The 17061-nt window shown below is 38.1% G+C and overlaps 1 protein-coding gene across 1 annotated transcript in view; it reads left to right on the forward strand.

Annotated features, from left to right (window-relative positions):
- Nucleotides 1-17061, forward strand: part of cdh23 (cadherin-related 23) — a 259561-nt gene that overhangs the window by 193195 nt on the left and 49305 nt on the right. The window contains exons 18-27 of the mRNA XM_081350472.1: nucleotides 1218-1290; nucleotides 2348-2464; nucleotides 2721-2833; nucleotides 3060-3167; nucleotides 8104-8293; nucleotides 9171-9316; nucleotides 11104-11323; nucleotides 11424-11576; nucleotides 15564-15677; nucleotides 16665-16813. Of these exons, the coding sequence (XP_081206598.1) occupies nucleotides 1218-1290; nucleotides 2348-2464; nucleotides 2721-2833; nucleotides 3060-3167; nucleotides 8104-8293; nucleotides 9171-9316; nucleotides 11104-11323; nucleotides 11424-11576; nucleotides 15564-15677; nucleotides 16665-16813 (1383 nt within the window). The remainder of the gene's footprint in view (nucleotides 1-1217; nucleotides 1291-2347; nucleotides 2465-2720; nucleotides 2834-3059; nucleotides 3168-8103; nucleotides 8294-9170; nucleotides 9317-11103; nucleotides 11324-11423; nucleotides 11577-15563; nucleotides 15678-16664; nucleotides 16814-17061) is intronic.

A 17061-nucleotide genomic window follows, 5' to 3' on the forward strand; every position in this document is an offset into this window, starting at 1 on the left:
TTAATTTAAAGGAATACTCTGGGTTCATAGTTAAGCCACAAAAAATAACTTTATTGCCTGATTTCTTCAAGGGGAGGGTCTATGGGGGGGAAATGTTTTGTTTTCTTTTTTCAAATCGTTCAGTCTAATGGACAAAATAAGCTTGTGCAATTAGCATATGAACAGGCCTATTGACGATGGAAAAACACTTTAGTTTCTTCTCTGACAGACGCAAGACCAGCCGAACGCTGTGAGTGTGTGTTAGAAATCAGGAATGGTGAGAGAACATTGTGCTTGGTACGTTTTTCGTCTTCAAACCAAACTTGGGTCTCCAGCTGACAAAGTTTAAATCCCATCCTGCCAGTGGGCTTCCCATTATGTTAACGCGTTAAGTCAGTAGGCGGAGAGTAGACGTCTTTTGTCACTGTTTAAACACATTCGACCGCATGAACGTCTACACCACGAAAGCAATCCAGTCGAATGTGTTTTCGACTACCTATGGAAGTGGTTGAAAGAACAGAAGCTCACAACGATTCAGACCCCGTTTACACTTGTATTTAGCGCCGTCCACACTTGTGATCCGATCGATCAAAACGCATCTTAATACCAGGCGTAAACAGAGCCAAAGAGCCAATCCAGAATTTTGATCTTTTAATAGAAAAAGGAAAATTAATGTTACGCCACAAGTGCTGTGATTGAGCTTAGGCTTGTAACCCAGAATAATACTTTATCTTTATCCTAGAATCTAGTGAAAACGAAGATTACTGAACCGTCATTTCAGATTTAAATTCCTCACACACAAACAGACACAGTTTGGTGTTGCGTGATCTGTGTTCATTCTGAATTCATTGGTTTCCTCTCAGGTTCATTGACTAGGACGGTTAATCCACAGATCATTTCTCTCTGACATTTCTCTGCTCTTTTATTATAATTCTGATTAGACACATTTCATCTGAAAAACAGCAGGGGTTTGACACATCCATGCCAGTGTGTGTGTGTGTGTGTGTGTGTGTTACTGCGTTGAGCTGAATTGAAGTGGTAAAACAGTGTATGTGTCTAATATTGAATAATTTCCCATTGCCACAGCCTGTGAGTTTCCATTAAACCCTAAAAGCACTCCATCAATACATTTAATTACAACCAAAGCATTTTTTTCCCTGTGGAAAATTAATGAGTTAATATTTAAAGACTTTTTTAGATACCTAAAACACTGATTTCCTCCCTCCTTTCCTCCGCAGGACCAGAATGACAACCCACCCGAGTTCAGCCTCCCGTCTTATATCGTCAACATCCCGGAGAATATCGTTGCAGGTGCATTAATAATTATATGATCAAAAAATGGAAGAATGTATCAACATTTAGCACATGTCCAGTGCTCAAAACCTCATGACAACATAACTAGATTCCTGTCAGTGATGATTTACAACGCTCAGCCAGCTGTGCACTAGTTCTGTTCAACGCTAATATAATGTTTTGTGTGAATAAGTGCTGTTTTCCAAGACACACTGGCTTATGGTGGTTTTGTTTCAGCTCTGACCATCCAAAAACAGAACCAAAGAGTTCAAATATTACACCGAAAATCTAGTTAGAGGTTTGTACTAAACCTGTTAAACTTGTGATTTTTTTTTAATCTCCCACAATTATGTTATATTATGTTAATATTAGAGTTATATGTTGATTCATATGCACAGCAGACAGAAACCAGTCTGCATGACAAGCACTGAAAATGCAAATCTAGTCTATTCAGCTACCATTTTTTTCTGTGCTGCATCATTTTGGATTTTGGATTTTGATATTTGTTTCTGTCTTGGCTCTTATAATTCATTTTCTTTCTTTTTTTTTTTCTTTTAAATTGTTTTAATTGAGCAAGTAGGTTGAGTGCAGAGGGAAAAGAGACAGAGATGTTCACAATTCTCATGCATTTATTCACTAAATGCCTTTATTCCACACAATAGACTCGCCTCCAATCATCAAAGGGAAATTACATTTGCTCTGCATGTGTGTTTGTGTGTGTCAAGGGTACTGAACACACTCCACAAAAATCTGATGAACCTGAAATCCATAACCCTGTCTCCACCAAAGCACACATTAACCACTTCCTGTCTGAAGAACATCCCTTACACTTTTGCCTGTCTATCATGTCATGTTATGTGTTATATGTTTTTCTCTTCATTCAGCTGTCTGTCTCACGCAATCATTGTCTGATGGTTTGTTTACTTCCTCTTTTCTCTTTTGACTCTTTTTTTTATACTTTTGATGTTTTCTCTCTCTCTCTCTCTCTCTCTCTCTCTCTCTCTCTCTCTCTCTCTCTCTCTCTCTCTCTCTCTCTCTCTCTCTCTCTCTCTCTCTCTCTCTCTCTCTGTGTCAGGAGCTACGGTGTTGTTTGTGAATGCCACCGATCTGGACGCCTCTCGAGAATTTGGACAGGCCTCTCTCATCTATTCCCTGCAGGGCAGCTCACAGTTCAGACTCAACACGCGTTCAGGTGGGCAACGTCACACACGCTCACACCTGCCCTTTAACCTTTTAACCTTTTTTGGTTCCCATGAGGAAAACAGCTTATAAATCATACTAAGTGATGTTTTTGAAAACGTAAAAATGCAGAAAGTTTTCTGTGCTGGTTTAGGGGTAGTGTTAGGGTAAGGGGATAGAATATACAGTTTGTACAGTATAAAAATCATTATGTCTTTGGAAAGTCCTGTTAAAACATGGAAACCCAATGTGTGTGTGTGTGCGTGTAGGAGAGATCACCACTACAGCTCTTCTGGATCGAGAGATGAAGTCTGAGTATATTCTGATCATAAGAGCCGTGGATGGTGGGGTGGGGCCACAGCAGAAAATTGGCATCGCTACGGTAACGGCTGACTCTTTGATCTACCTCAGACAGACATCATCACCTATGTATAAAACTACTTTATATTACTTGACAGAAGAGTCGTTTACTGTGTCTATTCTTAATAATTAAATGGGTGTCTATATTCATATAGCTGTTTCCACCATATTTTAAATCCAAAGTCACTTGAAGCCATGCATTATAGTGATTTTATAGTGTTTTAAAGCATGCATATATTTCTCTGCAGGTGAACATCACTATACTGGACATAAATGATAACGCCCCCATGTGGCGAGATGAGCCGTATCAAGCAAATGTTGTGGAGATGAGTCCCATCGATACCGACGTCATTACTGTGAGTGCACTGATCTGACCTTTAACCTCTGAACTGACCTTTCGACCTCAAACTGTCCAGACCTTTTATTTTTAAAGCAATATTTCCCCAGAAATAGTTTGTGACTGCTTTGTGTGAATAATGGCTCACATTTCAGTCTGTTCCTCACACAAAGTAATCATGTGGTTTCAAATTTTTTTATTTTTTTTTTAATGGTGCGTATAGTTCCCTGTAGGAACTAGACAGACGTGGTCTGGTCAGACACCAAACATTCTACAATCCCATCATATCCCACCATCTGTATAGATTAGATGAAATGACAAGATACAGAAACAGTGCCTGTTTTGAAGCAGAGGTTTGATCCTAATGTCAGCAGGTAAACATGGTTAGTGCTATTGATTTTATGAGTAATAATATCTTATAGTTTCTCTCTGAGTCAAATCCCCCCAGTACCCAGAGGAGCAAGTTTCCATCTCCTCTCCGTCTGGAGAAAACCTCTCTGTCCCAGTCTTTGATCGGCTGGAGTTTTGCAGCTGAATTCAAAGTGGGCTCTCACCCCGGTGTCCTTGGAACATTTTATGGAGCTCCTATATGCTCCTATTATTCTTTTGCTTGAAGTATGTGAAGTCCCATCTTGAGGGGTTTTTCCTCCTTTGGTGAATGAATAAATTAGTTCATATGTTAATGTCAGTCATGCCATCTCTACTTTCAGTCTCAGAAGGCACTCCCAGGGACCATTCATAAGTTAGCTAGAGGTTTCCAACATCTAAAACTCCAATATGACGGATTAGCTTTAATGTATTTCCACGAGTCATGGTTCACAAAGTTATCAGTCCACCAGGAAGCAACATCTTGTTTACCAGTTTCCCAGACTGCTACAAAGAGCTCATTTAAAGGTGAAGTGTTTGATTTATGTGCCACTCGTGGCACCAAACGGAACTGTTTTCATGACTAACTCATCCCGTTGGATTAGTGTTGTTATGTCTGGCTCTGGAACCTATACTCTTTGAAGAAAGGGTTCTTTTAGCGAACCTTTTAGTGGTTCCCATCATGGGATCATTTTATGGATTTAGTTTTAATAAATTTTCTTTTAATTCATGTTTTATTTTGATTACATTTTATGAATCAAACAGCTCGTAAACATACTTTATGACTAGAAGAAATTGAAATAACCTGTTAAACATTTAAGTATTATGCATTCATTTAAGACATTTCTCCTTATATAGAACCTCTTTGTCATAAAGGTTTTGTATTTAAAATCGAGTCAAGAACCCTAGGCTTCTACATAGAACCCCATTGACCCTTTTTTCCTTAGAGTGTACAAATAAATTACACACTTTTCAAGAAGAACAAGTCAGTTGGATTTGCCAAAGTTTACTAGTTTCATGGCATCATATCTTTTTAAAGATGTTTAAGGTTTTTGTTTGAGGCAATTAGTAAATCAAATATCCAACAAGCACAGCTATATAAAATATTACATTTGTACTTTTGGTTGGACTGAAATTCTGACCACTAGATATGATTTCTGCTATTGTTTTGGTGTTGACTGCTGTGTCATTATTTGAGTAAACTATTACTTTGTTGCACACTTTATTAACTTTACTGTGGTATCAATGATTTCAGATTTATCTGCCACTAAACTTCACAGTCTCAATAAGCCAGACCTTTGGCTGTTGCCATAGAAGTGTCGCCTTTGACTTCTCCATGGGGAATTGTAAGACATAAGGCATCCATTTCTGTAAAGCTGCTTTGCAATAGCATAAATTGTAAAAAGCACTTGAAATACTCGTCCAGATTACAGAATATTCTGGGCAAGAATAGCCTACTTTACACTCACTGGCCACTTTATTACAGTAGGTACTCCTTGCTAGTACCAGCTTGGACCCCCTTTTGCTTTCAGAACTTTCCTCATGGGAACCAAAAAAGGTTAAAAGGTTAAAGGGCAGGTGTGAGCGTGTGTGACGTTGCCCACCTGAACGCGTGTTGAGTCTGAACTGTGAGCTGCCCTGCAGGGAATAGATGAGAGAGGCCTGTCCAAATTCTCGAGAGGCGTCCAGATCGGTGGCATTCACAAACAACACCGTAGCTCCTGACACAGAGAGAGAGAGAGAGAGAGAGAGAGAAAGAAAGAGAGAAAACATCAAAAGTTTTCAACAAAAAAAGAGTCAAAAGAGAAAAGAGGAAGTAAACAAACCATATTTGTGGCATGGATTCAACAAGGTTCTGGAAACATTACTCAGAGATTTTGGTCCACATTGACATGATACCATCACACAGTTGTGGCTGCACATCCATGATGTGAATCTCCCGTTCCAGCACATCCCAAAGGTGCTCTATTGGATTGAGATCTGGTGACTGTGGAGGCCATTTGAGAATAGTGAAGGCATTGTCATGTTCGTTCAAGAAACCAGTTTGAGATGATTTGAGCTTTGTGATATGTTGTGTTATCCTGCTGGAAGTAGCCATCAGAAGACGTGGTCATAAAGAGATGGACATGTTCAGCAACGATACTCAGGTAGGCTATGGCATTAAAACCGATGCTCAGTTGGCAAAAAGTGTGGCAAGAAAATATCCTCCACACCATTACACCAGCAGCAGCCTGAACCACTGATACAAGGCAGGATGGGTTTTATACCAAATTCTGACCCTACCATCTGAATGTTGCAGCAAAAAATCGAGAGTCATCAGATCAGGCTACGTTTTCGCAGTCTTCTATTGTCCAGTGTTGGTGAGCCTGTGTGAACTGTGGCTTCAGTTTCCTGTTCTTATCTGACAGGAGTGGCACGCGATGTGTTTTTTGCTTCTGTATCAAGGTTTGATGTGTTGAGCGTTCTGAGATGTTCTTCTGCAGACCTCGGTTTTAACAAGTGCTTAGTTGAGTTACTGTTGCCTTTCTATCAGCTGAACCAGTCTGGATTTTCTCCTCTGACCCCTGACATCAACAAGGCATTTTCACCCACAGAACTGCTGCTCACTGCATATTTTCTCTTTTTTGGACCATTCTCTGTAAACTCTAGAGATGGTTGTGCATGAAAATCCCAGTAGTTCAGAGGTTTCTGAAATACTCAGACCAGCCCGTCTGGCACCAACAACAATGCCACGCTCAAAGTCAGTCACTTAAATCATCTTTCTTCCCCCTTCTGATGCTCCGTTTGAACATCAGCAGATCGTCCTGACTATGTCTACATGCCTAAATGCATTGAGTTGCTGCCATGTGAGTGGCTGAATAGATATTTGCGTTAATGAGCAGTTGAATAGGTGTAGCTAATAAAGTGGCTTGTGATATATTTCAGCCTTGTAAACACATTTTGTGCAACAATTTAAGCCAGATCTTTTAAAATTTGCATGCAGTATAAATCAGACTATCTAAACTGTGAGCTATATCTGTGAACGTGGCATCTGAGGAAAAAGCGAACTGATGGAACTGATACTGTTGGAAAAAACTATTGAATTTGAGATGTGGGTGTTCTAGTTAAATGTGGTCAGGCCTTTAAAGACCTTTAACTCTGCTTGTAAATGTTTTAGTGTTTTATAGTGGCTCTGTCTTTGGATAAATATGCCACTAATTGCCCTTTAATTAACAGGCCAGGACTGAACTTCATTAGGAGGTTCCGATGACTAATTAAAATGTAGCCCAGAGTCAAGTGCATACTTGATTACCCTGCTGGACACTGTGCAGGAGAGAGAGATGAAACAGAACAAAGGAAGAAATGGATGGATAATTTTAATCACAGAGCAGTGGATGTAAAAACCAAATGTTTTAAAGCTTTTGACTTCCACACTCTGGTCTAGACTTCCACAATCAGTCTATTTACCAGTCAAAACAGTGGCATTGTGTGATCTAATCAGTATCATGTACTCACTATCATGTCATTTAAGACTCCTTTATCTGATGATTTACAGAATTCCCAAGTTATTATTTTCCGTGCAGCATACAGGAATGCTTGGGGTTGGTAAGGTTTTTTCATGTTTTTGAAGGAAGTCTCTTATGCTCACCAAGGCTGCATTTATTTGATCCAAAATACAGTAAAAACATGAATATTGTGAAATAATTTTACAATTTAAATGAACTGTTTTCTATTTCAGTATATTTTAAAAAGTAATTTATTCCTGTGATGTCAAAGCTGGATTTTCAGCATCATTACTTCAGTCTTCAGTCACATGATCCTTCAGAAATCAATCTAATATGCTAATTTGCTGCTCAAGAAACATTTCTTATTATCATAACATGTTGAAAACAGTTGTGCTGCTTAATATTATTGTGGCATCGGGACACAGCAGATGATTTTCGTTGAATAACAGTTTAATTTTTTACCCGTTTTTCACACAAAGCTATCATGTGACCTCAGAAGACTATGAACACAGATCACATGGACTACTTTTATGATATGTGATATATGATGGTTATGGTTTTTATCATTTTTGAAGCTTGACAGCCAGGGACAAGGCCCTGTGTTATTTCATATGAAAAAAGTATTGAGGACTTTCTGCAAGGCATACAAATGACTGCAGGACAACATATTTTAACATCGCAAAATCACACACATCAACTTGATCTGTAAACATGCCTGAATAAACTTTGGGTGTGTAAAATAAAATCCCTCAGAGTTCAATTCAATTAGATAAAGTTTACATTAGACCCATGCCATTCATCACCCGTTTAAACTCCCTCGAATCAATGAAGAACACAGTCGTCTGGTCCTTCCTGTTTTAATAATTAAAGACTTACAGAACCTTTGTTCTCTAATGACCAATTAAGTGATTTTCAGTGCTTTCTGCACCAGCACTGTGAATAATTGATTGGCTCTTTTAAAAAAAATAACAGCCAGGGTTTTATAGTTATGCCCCATGCATAAATCTCCCATCATGCCATTCTGTGGGGAGATGATTGGTGTGATTTAATTTCTGCACCTTGGAACTCTGTTTTGTGACTCATTTTTTATTTTTCTCTTTGCAGATATTAGCAGTGGACCCTGATTATGGTGATAATGGGACGGTGGTTTATTCCATAAATCCAGAGAACCCCTTCTACACCATCAACCGCAACACTGGGAAGATCCGCACCAGTGGAGCTGTGCTGGACAGAGAGAGTCAAAACGCCCGGTCCGCACAGCTTATGAGGACCATCATTGTCTCTGCTATCGACCGTAAGCAACTCTCAGCTGTCCCATAATGCCTCTCTCTCTCTCTGAGGCCACAATAAAGCTAGTTTTACAGTCGCCAACCTTCAATGTCTTTAAATCATGCTAACACACCAGTCTTCCCATATCTCCAGTATAAAGTTTGTATGTTGTGCACAGTATGTAAACTTTGGACACACTACAGTTCTAAAGTTAATACTTTATGAATTATTCATGCATTAAACATATTTGACAGTGAAGACATTTATAACGCTACAAAAAGATTTCTATGTCAAATAAATGCTGTTCTTTTGAGCTTTCTATTCATCATATAATCCTGAAAAATAAAATGTGATACATTAAGACTGGAGTAATGATGCTAAAAATTCAGCTCTGTCATCACAGGAATAAATTGCATTATAAAATATATTTAAATAGAAACAGTTATTTTAAATTGTAAAAATATTTAAGAGATTTAATTGAGCGTAAGAGACTTCTTTAAAAAACTTGACCTTTCACAAACTGAATGAAATCAGATTTAAAAGATCATTTAATTTTTCCAAAATTCATTACTTCCAAGATATCCATGTGCTGTTTTTTATAATCACAATATTATATATCAAATGTTGATCATTGCCTAATTCTTTTTCACTTACTATAAAAATAGTATGCAGTGTATACCGTGCGGTATTCACTTAGTAAGGTGTTACTCCTTTCCAAACACATCCTTTGTTTTGTCTGCCTTCTCACAATTTGTCTTTCTCCCTCTGTTAGTTGTGTTTGACAATATAAACTGATATTTCTTTAAAGAATTCCTTCCCCCTCAGTGGATCTAATGACTACAGAAAACTCAGATAAGTGATGCCACATGTGAGTATTCTCTTTGTTGTGCTGCCCTCCTCAGGTGGGACACCTCCACTGCGCTCTTCAGCCAGCGCTACGGTGTATGTGAACCTCCTGGACCTCAATGACAACGATCCTGCCTTTCTCAACCTCCCATTTGTTGCTGAAGTACCAGAGGGGCTTCCTATTGGATCGTCTGTGTTCAGGGTTAGCATTTGATTGATCCACTGGGAATGAAAGTTCACTGATTAAATATTCAACAATCATTTCATTTTAGTATGCTGGCCCGGGTTAATATCCTCATTTGAAATATATATTTTAAATAAACCAAGCAATAATTGCAACTGAATTTGACAGACAGTAATCACCAGGCATTTTCACTGTATGAAAATGAGCAGATTTGACATTTTGATAACTACGTTGGGAAAATTGCTGCCAACTCTGACGCATTGAGCATGAGACTCACACAATTGACACTTTACACACGCTCTCACGCCACACACCCATTTTCTCACACAGAAAAAAATAGATAAGCAAAGAGGACACTGACACCGACAGACAATACAGAGCTGGTTACTCTTTTCATATGAAACAAATTCTCAGCTCTCAGATTCTGTCAATTTTATTACGAAATGCAAACAATAAATACTGTTTTGGCGCTTGTAAATGTGATGTGACAGACCGCTGTAGCGCCTCAGCTCATGTGGCACGTGAACCGATCATCTCTTACTCTAAGTAAATAAACACGAATGAACAGGTATGTTGAAAGATACATTACAACTTACTGAAATGTATGCATCATACATAATATCGATCAATCAGTGTTTTTCACCTGCGGAAAGAGGTCAATAAAACAGCTGGAGAACAATAGCCTGTCACATAACATTCACCTCAGAAAAAAGCCCTTTAATGAGCATAGCACAAGTTGGCTAGTTGGTTAGTTTAGCTATAGAGAGGAGTTGCCTATTTTGCTAAATATGTGAACTATATTACATATTTATTATAATTTTACTTAGGCCTATATCATTAAAATATGATGTTGTGTTGTTATCATGATAAAAAACGCATCTTATTTAATTTGTGTTGTTATTTTAATAATAATATCTTCATTTCCATAATTCTCACTCCAAGCTAAACTCAAAAGTTGCCAGCCCTGAAAATGCATCATGGTATCCACAAACATATTAAGCAGCACAACTGTTTTTAACATGGATAATTACTAGAAAGTAAAGTTCGTTGGGAAAAACTTAAACTTTTGGAAAAATGTTGGCTTGACAAAGCCTAAAGCTTCCTAGCATGATTTAGCATGTTGTTAGCATGTCTTGGCAAGTGTCCAGCGTTATTTTACATTTTGCTGACATGTTTTAATACATTGCTAGCATGAATCAACATGTTCCAAGCATTTTAGCATGTTACTAGCATGAATTACCAAAACACTAAATGTTGCTAGCATGTTTTAGCATATTGTTAGATTGTTTTAACATGTTGCTTGTATGTTTTAACACATTGTTAACGTGTTTTAGTTTGTTGCTAGTATGTTTTAACACATTGCTAACACATGAATTAGCATCCTGCTAGTATGTTTTAACACATTGTTAACATGAATTAACACGTTGCTAGCATGAATTAGCATGTTTTTGCACATTGCTACCTAATATGATTGAACATGTTGCTAACATGTTTTAGCACGTTGCTAGAATGATTTAACATGTTGCTACCATTTTTTCACACTTTGCTAGCATTAATAAGCATTATGCTAGCATGTTTTAACACATTGTTAGCATTAATTAGCATGCTGCTACTGTTTTTAACATGTTTTAGCACGTTGCTAGCATGTTTTACTAGCACATTGCTAGCATTAATTAGCATGTTGCTATCATGAATTATCTTGTACCAATTCTCTGGTCATCTTTGATTCAATGTTGAGGTCTAATGAATTTCTTGTAATAAAACTGTCCTGTGCTCTTCTGCCCCCTGCTGGTTTCCTCCCTCAGGTGCAGGTGCAGGACCCTGATGAAGGTGACAACGGCGCGGTTACCATGGCGCTTCAGATGGGGATGCCGCGGCTGGACTTCAGACTCAACATCACCACAGGAATCCTGGTTTCCACAGCAGTGCTGGACCGCGAGCAGATTGGCCAGTATTATCTGAGAATTATTGCGTATGACGCAGGCCAGTTTCCACGAACATCCACCAGCACTCTCACTATCACAGGTACAGAGCAGGAGGACTAATCACTGTCCAGCTGTCAATACCTTGTGTTCAAGAGCAAATGCTGAATTATGTTATTGTGTGTATCTCTCTTTCTGTGCAGTTTTGGACATGAATGATGAGACGCCAACCTTCGTTCCCAGTGTTTATAACGTATCTTTGGATGAGAGCGTGCCCCGTGATTATGTGCTGGTCAGACTGACCTGCACAGACAATGACGCGGGTCTTAACGCAGAGCTCAGCTATTTTATCACAGGTCAGAGTGCAGAAGGTCACAGATCAGAGGGTGCGAATGAGTTTGTGCTGATGGAGCAACACTGTGGGATAGGGCTGCACGATTTTGAGAAAAAACCTAATTGCGGTTTTTCTGACAAATATTGCGATTGCGGTGCGATTTTCGATTTTTTTGGTTTTATTTATTTTAAAGCTTAAAACTGTACTTTTTATGTAATTTATGTAATAAATATAACCTTATTGTAAAGTGTTACTGATTAGTTATACACCGATTCAGACGTCTCCTGAGTTCACTGTTGGAAAGATCAGTTGTTTTAACCATTCATTAAAATGAATCGGTTCAAAGGAGTCATTAGTTCGCGAATTGGACGTGTCATGCGCGTTGTGTGATTATCCCAGCAGTTAGGACATGGACATCCAAGATTTCTGTCAACACAGAAAACATTTCATCACTGGATATTTTTTTCGTTTAATTAAAGAGTTTTTTTTTTTTTGTCAGTTAAATGTCCGGAACGCTTTTCAGTTCAATTTATATAGCACAATTCACACCCAGCGGTAATTCAGGGGGGAAAAAAATCTCCGAATGATCCACATGAAACTTTGGTCTTCCGACCTTTTACCACCGTGTCGATTTATTTTGTGCGAGGGAGAGGAGAGCAAGACAGCGCTTAGTTTGGAGACGGTGAAGTCTTGTTTACACTTTCGCCAGGCTCCGAAGAGAGAGAGAGAGAGAGAGAGAATGCGCGCGCGCGCGACCGGCTCTCTCTCTGCTCGTTCTGTTAAACATGCGCCCTGTCACTCACAAGCGCAGCAGTTCATCTACATTACTCACCGATCAAATAATACTTTGACGGGACAAAAATTCACTTTGGCGGGCGCTTAAACAAGTTCAATGCAGAAAATTCATGCGTGAATTTAACTTAGTAGGCTACATGACCATGCACTCGCACAAATGCGACCACATAAAATTTTAACTCGCACATTCTCAAAAAATGGTCGCATATTTCGGCCATTTCTGCGCAGTTACAAGCTTTTTCTATTGGCACAATTCGAGGTACACGTTGTGTGTTAGCTGCTTTGCTGCTGACAGAAATACGGTGCACTGCATACAACCTTGTAACTTTCCATTGCCATTTCTAATTGGCCAGCAAGCCAGGAACGCGAGATTCGACCATTTTGATTGGCTAATAGGTTTGTCACTCAAATGTCAGAGGCGGGGGAAAAAACCTCAGACTCCTGAGGTTAGGTTATTGCGGGAGTTAAAACCTCAATATCGATGCGATAAAGGTTAATCGTGCAGCCCTACTGTGGGACTTTGGCTGGGTCTGCTATGACCCACAGTGACTCGCTTTCAGCAAATGTGAAGCTAAGGCTAAGGCATCATAGCCTTAACAACACAGCATTCCAGTTTCTAAATATACCCTAGGCCAACGTATTGAGCACAGCATTGTGCTCAGTCACAAGAAGACGGATGAAGCTCATTCAATTGTGAAAAGTGAAAAGTGATAACTTTCTTTAGTTTGTAATGTGCTGGTTGAGCATGAAAAAGGTCTGCAAAGTTCCAAAGCACAAAGTTTCTGAACAGTTTCTGAACTCCCTGAAACACCTCCATTGTAGTCTTGAGTTTTATTCTGGGAACAAACACGCCACAATATTCCTAATTTAAATAATCCCTGCCCAAGGCATACGCAAAACAAAGGGGCGGGGCCAGGTTGAGTTGCGTTAGTAGTGTGTTAACCCTCTGGAGTCTGAGCGGTTTTCTGGGCCCTTGAGATGTTCTGACATGCCCTGACATTTGTGCTTTTTTCAGTTGCTTATAAACATATTAATGGCAAAGGTGTAAATTCACTCTATAAAGCACAAACAGGGCTACCATAATATGTGAGCCACGTGTATGTACATGTTTTAATTTTTGAGAGAATAATGTTTATGCGTGGATATTGAAAAAACTAAAAACTAAAATTTCTGAAATAAGGCCACAAAACACATAGTAAATATGTGTCAATAAGACTTTTGACCCATGGATGTCGTCGCCTATAGTTTTTTCTTCAAAATTATGTGAAAATAGTCTTGCTTTATCGTTCAAATAAAACCATACATTGATTTAAATTGATGTAAAACAGGTTTTGCTTGGAAAGCCAATATGCGAGGGGGGCGTGAACGAGGAGTGGTTTTCACCTGAATTACCACCCACTCTGCATAATAATGAGCCATTCACACAGGTGTGAAACTGGCTGAGCCACAATACAAGGACAAAAGATATTTAGAAGAAGACTTATATTGACCATTTAAGATTTTGCTTACATCTATCTTGTACATATGTTGTGCTATTTTATTAAAAAGGTTACAATTACAACAATAATTACAATTTCAACAATATTTCAAGTGTACTCTTTCTTTGTAAAAAAAAAAGAAAGATTATAGGCCTACATTTTATCTATGTATTCATTACTTTGAATATAGCCAACATTGGAACAGCTAACATCTTAGTTGATGACTTTATTTTTGACAAAAATATTAGGCTATTTTATATATAGAAATTGCTAAACAAAAGCTTATTTGATGAGGCAGTATATTCTACAGTAAAAACTGTACCCAAATCTACTAAACAAAATGTTGTCTTTCATATTTCGCCTGACTGTAAAGTTGTTTTCATGAAATATTAGGGCATATAAATGTTAATTTGCAGTTTACGTTGCTTATACAAATAGCCAACATTTTATTTCAACATATTTCAGTCGATTTTTACTCATCTCAGTATAGCAATACAGTTTGCTAAAACATCATCATTCGTTGACGATAGGCTTATTTACTTTAAATCCAGGAAAGTTGTTAATGAACAAATTATTAAAATTAAGATACAATTGATTCAAAACGAAATTCGTTTTAAAGAAAGGATTTGTACTTTCTGTTTTGAGGTCTCTGTGAAAGTTTGAAAGTCTTTTAGTGTTTTTTTTTTTAGAGCTCGCGTCCATAATGGAGAAAAAACAGAGCGCATGCCGTTCATTTGTCAATAAACAGAAACCGGAGAAGGAAAACTTACTAGTATTCCTCAGCTCGTATTCCTCATTATTCCTCACAGCGCTGCAAGACGGTGTAAGCAAGTAATGTTCTGAATAAACTTTTGTTTTGGTTTTCTCGAGCTGATGGGGGCGTTCACAGGATTGCGCGGATTACCTCAGCCATTTGCGTTTGAATAGCGTGCGCTCTCCGTGGGCGAAGTCACATTACATTTGAATTAGCTCTAATTAGGTCGACTGGAATCGCTCTCTTTTAATACAGATTTCACAAGATGAGAATATTTGTTTTTTATATAAATTACTTCATTTAAAAGAAGAGATTTCAAGCTTCATAAAGACATATATCACGTGTATGTGTGAGAAGTATTCACTGAGTTATGGTTCATTTTCGGACGCGTTTCAGAATGGACTACACGGACAGAGAGAAGGCAGAACTCGCTTCGTGTTTATTTTTCTTTATTTGTCGAAAAGCACAACACTATGTTTTTATTGTGAGTATACACAAAAATAATACACATTTAACAGAATCGATTGATGTATGGAACTCCTATGGAAAATCAAAGTCAACAGAGTATTCATGAGTTTCTTTTACACTGATAAAAAAAAAGCGAGCTGGTATCGCCGGCGATACCGTCGACCTCAGGGGGTTAAAAACTTGCGCTTATGGTAAGCGGTGTGACATTTCCCAAACACACTTGAAGCGGTTGACCAATCACAACACACTGGTCCAATCAGAGCACATTGTGCTTTTCGGAAGGAGGGGCTTCATAGAGACAGGAACTGAACAGAGTGTTACTGACAGAGAGGTGCTGCAACAATGTCAAATATGTACCAATATGTAACAACATGCTAATCTCAAACTCCATTGAAATCAATTGTGTATTAGTGTGACAACACAGGTAGCACATTCAAAATCAGTCAAGCACACTAGGGTTTGGGACAGAGCCGTGATTTGTTATTTCTCAGCCTATGTTTATGTGTCCCAATAGGAGGGAACCAAGATGGGAAGTTTAGCGTGGGCTTCCGGACCGGTGTGGTACGAACCGTGGTGGGTCTGGATCGGGAGACTCAGGGCTCGTACAGCCTGGTGATTGAAGCGATTGGTGAGTTTCATAAAGGTGTTAAAACAACTGGTTATGCATGTGTGCATGCATATGTGGTATGATCTTTTGCAGTTTCCTGTATAAATGACATTGAATTGAAAGAAGTGTTGTGGTTTCCTGTTTGAGTTGTGCAGCTTTCAGAAATACGCCAGCTGTTCTAATACCAGTTCGATGAGCTTCTATGAAAATACGCTGCCCACTTTTTTCCATACTGAGAAGTTCATCATTGTACTTATCTAAACTTAAGTACTTATTGAACTTAAATAAAAACACTCTTGCAAGTCATTTTACATAAAAATAAATATATATATATATATATACACACAAGAATTATGACTTTATAGCTCGCAATTACATTAAATAATATTTTTCATAATAATAATTTTTATATATATATATATATATATATATAATTGATAGTTATAAAGTCAGAATTGCATAAGTATATATATAAGTATATATATAAGTGTTGTATATAACTGCTAAATGAATACATGTAAATGTGTATATATATATTTCATATTTTTGCAACACATTGTACACCAATACAAGTAAATGTGGTAGGCAAAAACTGTCAAGGGTGGGTTTTTTTTTAGCACAGTCATGTTTCTGTTGCTTAGCACAACTATTGGTTATTTAAAAATGACTAGTATTACCATGCAACACCAGTGAAGATATTAGTCATAGGGCTTTATTGTGCATTTTTATGTTGCTATCAGTGTTCCCATGGTCATGAAAAACCTGTAACTATTAGCTATAATGCAAATTAGAATGTATATAATATAAATTAGAATCTAGAAAATATTATTTTAAGTATGCTTTGTTTCAAGTTCCAGCTCAGTCTTTGTAAAAATCCTTATCCAATAATCCTAAATGACTGGAAATGTCAGAGAAATCGGTCAACCTTGAACTTGTGCTGTATTTTATTTGTACTGAGAGTAGCATTTCCTAGCCGTATTGTCCAGACTGTTGATGGTTTTCCTGTAGATAATGGTCCAGCAGGAGGACGGAGAACAGGCACAGCTACAGTATATGTGGAGGTGCTGGACGTCAATGACAACAGGCCTATATTCCTCCAGAACAGCTATGAGACCAGCGTCCTGGAGAACATATCAAGAGGAACCAGTATATTACAGGTACACATGCACATATTCACAATTCACTGTTCTATATGAAAACTATGCTCATGAATATATATAAAAAAAAAATTAACAACAACAAAACATGTTTTCAATATTGGTATTATGAAGTAGCGCATGGGGTTGTAAGTTTGTTACGTTGTGTTTTTGTTTGTCTGTAACCATGGCAGCAGAATCATGTCATGCCAGTTGTTTTCTGTGATGTCATGTTCCAGTGTGCTGTAACCTTCTCTAGACTGGCAACA

This window comes from Scardinius erythrophthalmus, assembly GCF_964197995.2.
Source record: "Scardinius erythrophthalmus genome assembly, chromosome: 21".
NCBI classification, from domain to species: Eukaryota; Metazoa; Chordata; class Actinopteri; order Cypriniformes; family Leuciscidae; genus Scardinius; species Scardinius erythrophthalmus.